The sequence below is a fragment of the Egretta garzetta genome, unplaced genomic scaffold (genome assembly GCF_000687185.1).
Source record: "Egretta garzetta isolate BGI_Z169 unplaced genomic scaffold, ASM68718v1 scaffold546, whole genome shotgun sequence".
In the NCBI taxonomy this organism is placed as follows: Eukaryota; Metazoa; Chordata; class Aves; order Pelecaniformes; family Ardeidae; genus Egretta; species Egretta garzetta.
This window is the reverse complement of record NW_009259986.1, coordinates 303,160-311,123: the sequence shown is the minus strand read 5'-3', so window position 1 is coordinate 311,123 and position 7,964 is coordinate 303,160. Positions and strand designations below refer to the sequence as shown.

At 39.2% G+C, this 7,964-nt stretch overlaps 1 protein-coding gene across 1 annotated transcript in view; it reads left to right on the top strand.

Annotated features, from left to right (window-relative positions):
• Window positions 1-7,964, top strand: part of TACR3 (tachykinin receptor 3) — a 37,363-nt gene that overhangs the window by 8,281 nt on the left and 21,118 nt on the right. Inside the window, exons 3-4 of the mRNA XM_009640526.2 lie at window positions 5,860-6,048; window positions 7,494-7,644. Of these exons, the coding sequence (XP_009638821.2) occupies window positions 5,860-6,048; window positions 7,494-7,644 (340 nt within the window). The remainder of the gene's footprint in view (window positions 1-5,859; window positions 6,049-7,493; window positions 7,645-7,964) is intronic.

Genomic DNA, 7,964 nt, shown 5'->3' with positions numbered 1-7,964 from the left:
CATCACTGTGTAACAGTAACATTGTTCACTGTAAACCCCTCTGGCCACCAAAAGCAGTCTTACCCAGCAGTCAGAGACAGTCCTACAAAAACCCCCGTAGCCACTCTTCCTGCAGAGAAAGTCAGTCTAAATGAATGAATACAGACCACTCCCACAAGGAAAGACTGAGCCTTGCACTAGTAGGTAGAAGATAAAGATTAAAGAATGTAAAAGTTAAAGATTTGGTTTTCATCATACAAAAAAATGCCTCTAAAATTCACAGTTGATTCCATCCCCTTTAGTCTACTGTATCTACCTTACAAAGACCTCTTGCAGGATTTTCCACAACAGTGTTTCAAATAAGGCCAGGGAACCATAGCAATTTCCCTACCTAAGTTTCTTAATTACCAGTTGATTCCAAATACAAAGTTTCAAAACCAGCTTCTGTTTTGAGGGAATAACAGCATCTGTGCATTCAGGAAGGAAGCACGCTCCGCTGTCTCCTGTTGACGAGCCACTTACATGCAAGCACTATGATTTTCTCTCAGTCTCTTCCTTTGTCAAGTCCCAATTTCCTGTCACAATCTGGGGCTGAATTCATTACTTTTTTTCCCCATTTGAGTTTACAAGCACACTGTAAAGAGGTGACACAAATCACTTAGGATGATTAAAGGGTTCCAACGGTGTCTCCAGATGGGTGTTTGAAGGAGCCAATTTTGAACATTGTTTTGTTTTAAAAATGTCTTATGTATTTTTGCTACAATTTTCTAAATAATGTGTTAAAGAGGGAAGATTTTCCTGCTTGTATTAGTCAGTGTATGCTGTTTCACAAGAAGATAAATTAGGATTATTTTTTTACCTTTTCTACTCTCAGGACCATAATACACAAACTTCAGAAGCTTTTAGAGTACTTTTTGTCTCTTATGCTATTTGCAAACTGTACCAGAGCTACATGATTATGCTGTCATTATAACCACTAGCTTAAAGAGTTTATTCAAATGAGAACTGTCTCTATTATTGTTTCAGAGAAAACAGATTTTCTTGATTTGATGAACCCAAGAAAAAAGTACCAAACAGTAAACTGTAGACTCCAGCCAAACTGAGCAGTTCTGAAGGAAACTAGGTCTATTCTGACCCCAGCAGATAAGAAAACAGTCTTGAAGGAAAAGAGTGCTGCAGCAAGCACACCATGATGTACCAGCCATTATATTCATTAAGTTCAATGGAAAGACTCTTGCTGACTTCAGTAGTAATTAGCTAGGGACAAAGCCAAAGCTGGAAGAAAAGCAATGACAGTGGGATATAGCATGATCACAGCAAACAAAATCATGTGCTAATGATTCTAGTGATGAAACTGCTACCTAATAACGCTTTAGAGTAATATGTAGGACATGATGTAGATGTTGAATAAACCACACTCTTGCAAGTGTTGGCTTGAGTATCTACCTGCACATATTTATATTCCTAAATTTCTAAATGTGCATATTGCATCATATAATTGGGTAATAATGGTTGCTGCTTGTTGTGATAAATTTAATTCTTTTTCGGTTGATATTAGAAGTCCGATCCTGAAATCAAACGACCTCAGTGAGAGTTCAGAGCTCTTTTGGGGGGTCCCATTGCTCCAGCCTGGCAACTGACTGAACAGTAAGTGCCCAAAGACTGCAAAGCATATTGGCACAGCGCCCCACTGAATAACGTCTGTTTGGCTACAGAACGCTTTTTAGCAGTGTAACAAGTCTTCAGTTGCTTGTAGCCGCTACAAATCTCTCTTCAGCTCAAATGCCTACCATCTTTTAGTGACCTTAGAGACAGAGGTGTGGGGAGGTCCGAGGTCTGTCTATAAATACCGCAGAACACAGTGGACCTACGAGGGCCTCATCACTTGCCACTTTCACTGACTTGAGAAGGACTGCAAAGTTCAGGCCGCTTGAAAGAATAGTGGAGGAGCGGGACAGTAGCTAAAACAGATGACATCAGAAGATCAGAAAAGCCCATATGTTCCCCCTGCATGCAGTTTATGGTTGGCTGATCACAGAGAGAACAACTCTTTGGGAATTCTCTCCCATACACCTGCAGAGGCAAAAGGGCTTGCCACCACAGCGCCCTACTGTCAAAACATTGTGCTTTTCTACCCATTCTACTTACCTTGGAATCTCTGGTCCAATAGGGCTGATTTTTCTCAAATGTCTTTTCCCTTTACAGCACCCCAGTTTCCTATCTTATCCTCTCCTCCCTCCACTCAATTTCTATCTGCTCTTATTCTACAATTCTCCTTTCTTTGCTTCTCCTCCTATTAGTTTATTATTCTTATTTCACTTCTATTCCTATTTTTGTGTTCAGCAAACTGTTCCCCAGCCTCAGTTCTTTTGCTTTTGCTCCAGATCCTGTATCTCATCGTTCTCCCTTTCATTCCTGGTCTATTCACACAATCCTCTTTTTTCTACACCATGTTCAGCACCATTCAGTGCACAATTCAGACAGCATGTATGCTGCTCTCCCTTGTAACTGGCACTTTGCTATACAAAATACACATAAGGGTACCAAATACAGTAAGTAAATGAGCCCTAATTACAGAGCTACACCATGAAAGATGACAGACAGTTGTCAGCCATGGGTAACTGGAATATATAGGGGCAATAACCTTCATCATACATACACCTTATCCCATACTTAACCTCCTCACCTCACTAATTTTCTGAGCAACACCTCAGCATGGAACCTCTAGCCTGTAATAGCAGGAACTTTCATTCCTGATGGAATGCACTGGCCAAAATGGACAGAGATCAAAGGCAAGGGCCAACTGAAAAATTACCTACTGCTCCTTCAGGGTGAGGCTAAAAAGACAGACAAACAACTTACCGCCCTTGGGTACCAGTAATGGCAAGACAGCATTTCCAGCAAACAAAATGATAGGCAGGAGCCTCCATTGCAAATGACAGCTAACAGTGCAGGAAGGACTCAATTCTCTTTTGGACTTCTTTTGGCTACAGAGATTAACATCCAGAGACAGCTCAACTACAGAGGTGGTTTTTAGCCTGCAACTGAAAGTCATTCCATATTTTTCATTATCCTTAATTACAGCAATGATGGCTTCTCTAGGAAAATGCTACCAAACTTGTATGACAAATTTGAGTGAGTGTAACAATTGCGGCTATAAATCAATATCTCTCTATGTTAATTAAGCTATTTTATTTCTAAGAAAAGCCACCTAGGGAACATATTAAATACTTCATTGTAATTGTTAGTATACTGGCAAATTAGAATAAATTAGATTTGTTATCAAAGGCTCAGTAGTAGAGAGCTGCCAATACTTTCTGGTCAGCTAAGCCCTTCCCGCAGAAAGGCATTATTGAGGGAATGGTAAAGGCTCCTCCACCTCTTCCCCATCTTGTTTGTTAGAATGACTGCCTGCTACATTTTTGTAATCTATCTTGTGCAAAAGCTAGGCTGCTGGCTTATCGCTCAAATTGCAAGAAGAAAGGCAAGTAGCCTGCTTTTCATCTGATTCTTGTCCTTTGACTTACCTCACTCAGACAGCCAATAGTTAAAATTTCCATCAGTACAGCTGTATGAGTCATTTCACACAAACAATCCACATCTTTAAAGGGCAGTCACCAGGCAGGGAGATAAAACAACGGAATTTTATCTTAGGCAAAGATAATTACTGCTGGTACCTATTGGGAATAATATAACTGGGAATAAGGATAATGTGAATGTAACAGAAATCTGACAATAGCACATAAAATAATGTCAATGTACAATCTGAAGAAAACTAGCAGTTGAAAGGAATGATTCCAGGCTAGGAGGAGATGCCTTAAGCGTCCCACAAGCATGTGAAAATGATTACTTGTGTATGGGTTATCACCTACCACAGGTAAAGGTCATCAAGCATTTTGGACAGTAGCTGGGAGCCCACACTCAAGCTAGCTCAATTTGAAAGACAGGACTCATGACTACAAACTTGTCTTCATTATCAAGTTGTACTTACTCTTTGGAGGAGAGGGGAACCAGGGAGTAGAGGGCAACAATCCAACTGTTGTATATATGAGATCTGCTGCTTTCTCAGGACAAGACACCCCACATGCAAATAAAGCTATTTCATAGTTAGTATGTAATATCAAAAGCACCAGTTTGCCCCCAAAAAACAAAAAGCAGGTAAAGCAGAGGGGAACTAATTACCCTGTGGGAAAAAAATATGGATGTGTAGTAAAAACAATGCAAAATGAATAGGCTTGAAATTCTAGATATGGAAATTGATGATTCAGAACTGAAGTTGTTTTAGATCACTCTTTGTTTCTGACATGTTTTAAGGTATTAACACAATTATGTCTACTAGAGGCTGGGCACCACTATGACAACAGCTGTTGGATTTATCACATATTTGATAGTTAACTATAAATGGAGTTATTTTTGCTAAAACAAGTATCTATTCTATAACTACCCATTTCTTAAGTATGAAATTTTTAAAAAGCAGGAATATCTTGAATGAAATTTGTTTGCCATAGCAGGTAAATATGGATGCAGAAGATTACTTGCACAAATTCTTATCAGGAGCATTATCTTATTGATATTATTATTATTATTATCTTGTAGCTAATGTCTGCACCTAAAAATCTTGGGCAAGTCTGCCTAGAACCTAGGTGTGTACTAGGTGTGTAACAATTAGGACATGTCGCACCTTCCTTCATTTTAAATGAGTGCTGCTCTTCTAATTGCAGCAGAACAGAACTTACTCATCCAAAAAAGGATTGATTGAAATCAATGGCAGCTTATCCATTGATCTCAATGGATTTCAATTCAAATCCAACCTGGATTTGGAAGCACAGACCCAAGCAGTCGCCTAACAGTATAACAAGGGTTCTCATGGTCTAAAGCCATGTGATCAGGGAAGTTGGTGGAAAACATCATTTAGCCCAGAAATCAAAGCAGTAGTCATGCTAACAAAAATGTGAAAAGCACATGAAGTAAGTGATATGGAGCATATAAAATACAAAATTTCTGTCTCCCTTGTTCCTTGTATCTATAACAGAGATCAAAAGACAGAAAACAGGACTTGTTTTTCTTTTACTGTCTTGATGCCTTCCTGTTGCTCTTTTGCCTAAGCTTTTAAATTGTAATTACTTAGAGTAAACTTTTTAATGATTTTTTGCACATTCTTCTAAAGTTATCAGCATATATGGATTGCCAATACAATTATAGGGCAGCAAGAAGAATGCTATCCTACCTGAAAACACAGGAACTGGGAAAGCAAATGAGATGTTCTCATGCTTCATGCATCTGTTTTCTTGGTGCTTTTATTGCTTCTACATTGCTCAAGGAAGCACTTGTATGGCTCCTCTCTCAACCTCTGTATGAATCAGACACAGTCTGGGGCTCTTTGGCAGACGATCCAAAGTCAGTCAATGTCTACTGAAATAAAAGCATGCGGACTTATCAGGTTCCTGTTAGACAGATGACTAATAATCCTGACAGTTTGGCTGTTTATTTTTTAATTAGAGATAAACCCTGTATTAGGTAGCAGAGTAACAGAATATCGAGCTGTATTGTTGCTTTTCAATCAGGTTGTGCAGTGACAGGATTAACTAACTCTTTGAGAAATAGTTGCTCTGCTGGTATACATATGGTTAACCAGATGTCCCATTATTTGGTTAACCCAATATCCCCATATTACTTAAAATAATATTCCATGAACCTTCCTTTCCTTCTAGCACTGCCTTCATGGGGGCTGAACCACCCAAAGAGCACAATGCCATCAGAACTCTAGGAAGACAAATATCTCTGCTTTAATCATTCTCCCAGCCCTAAGCTTTGGTTGATTCTAGATATATCCTAATCTCCGAAGGTTTCTTATGCACAGGTTTTTGCTTTCTTTTACAGATACACGGCCATTATTGATCCCTTGAAACCTAGGCTCTCTGCAACTGCTACCAAAGTGGTCATTGGGAGCATATGGATTTTGGCTTTCCTGTTGGCCTTTCCCCAGTGCCTATACTCCATAACCAAGGTGATACCTGGGAGAACGCTTTGCTATGTAGCATGGCCAGGTGGTCCAAAACAGCATTTTATGTAAGCTTTTGTTCTTTTAAACTTGTACGTGGTGGTGTCTACACTTGCAATGGACTTGGCAAAAGCTGTACCGTATCACGCAGATACTCTACATGCAGAATAGCTAACAGCACTGATCACTGAGAAATGTAAAGCAAGTTTTCTAAGCTAGGAAGATAGAGCATTTTAAGTGACAAGTAGAACACGTTCATTCTCTTCCATTTCCATGAGTGTTCTCCATCCCATACTGCACGTTCACCATGATTGCTTCACTTAAAATGGCTACTTTTAAACAGGCAGAGATAGTCCGAAATTGGGAGCAAACATGCAATTCAAATCAAGCTTCCTTTTCATCCTAACCAGGAAAACAAGCATTTCCAGACTCTCCTTGTCCTAATCAGACTTTTTTCTCTGGATCTCTTCATGAAAGGGTAGGATTTTCCCACTTCATTCTGTTACACTATCACAATTATCTCAGGTATCAGTCCAAATAAGAAAACTGTAAAACCTGTAACTGGTTCCAGTTTCTGAAAGTGTAGAATAACAGTCAGTTAAATGGAATATATCCTATTTGTCCCTCTGGCAGAATTAGGAATAAGTGGCTACCTAGCCATAGAAACATTATCTGCCCTTTCATGTCTTCACTGGCATTTAAGATGAGCTCTGTGTTCAAGGCTGAAAGCTTGTGTAATCATCCAGCATTGAATTTGACGTTTTGCTCTCTTTCAGGCAGGTGAAAGAGGTCCTGGTCATATATAATTTTTATCACTTTAGAAGCCATGCACAGATATTTCTATTTAGGGCAGTAAGGTCACTCTCAGTGACGGCTGAGGATTCTTCACTGATCATTCACTGGGATTTTATTTGAAGATGGCATTTAACCAGAAACTAACATGACGCAAAAGAAGTTATCTTTTTTTTTCCCAGTGCTTACTTCAGCAGCGATGACTATGTTGCACATAGGCAACAGATCTGTGTTGCCTACGTGCAACAGATCTGCCATATGAAGTACACTGGGTAGTACAGGACACTTATCAGGGCCTTTTCATAAATATACCATATAAATACTTATTTTCCTCTTTCATTTATGGTCTAGACTAAAGCTCAAAATGCCTTGCTTGCCCTTAGGGTACTTGGCTGTGCAATAATTAAATCAATTCAGCTAACTAGGGAAAAACATACCTTATTCTGCAGTCACTAATCTTGGTGACTGTAGAGTTATTCTTAATTTATGTTAGTACAAGTTCAGAATCAGAACTAGAAACCCCATAAAGCACTTGCATTAAAATGCAAATAAATTCACAGTGCAGTTCAAGACTTTCAAAAAGACAGTGAAAACACCAAGGACTAGCCAGTCAATACAAAACATGCTTTGTGCTACAGTAGCACTCTTGACTTCTAGCAGCCCATTCCATTGGTACAGCTCCTCTGAAAGCACTTATCAGCCTAATGCTTTTTCATTGCAGGTATCATGTCATTGTGATTGTGCTGGTCTACTGCTTTCCACTGCTTGTCATGGGCATCACTTATTCCATAGTGGGAATTACCCTCTGGGGAGGAGAAATACCAGGCGACACATCCGACAAATATCACGAGCAGCTCAAAGCTAAGAGAAAGGTACTGTTGCATTAAATCTCACTAAGTGAATCCTGATAATATCATCTGCAATTGTATTGCAAAGTATCACAGCATATTCCTTCAGAAACACCAAGTCACTTCAAATAGCAGTAATGAGAGGTTTACTTCAATATAAAAATTGTTTGACAAGTTCTCTTCTATGTTCACTAGCTGTTCTTTTTGTAACTTTACTATTTATCATTAAGTCATAGAACCATAAAATTGTTTAGGTTGGAAAAGACCTTTAAGATCATAAAGTCCAACCGTTAACCTAACTCTGCCATCCCACCACTAAACCATGTCCCTAAGCACCTCGTCTA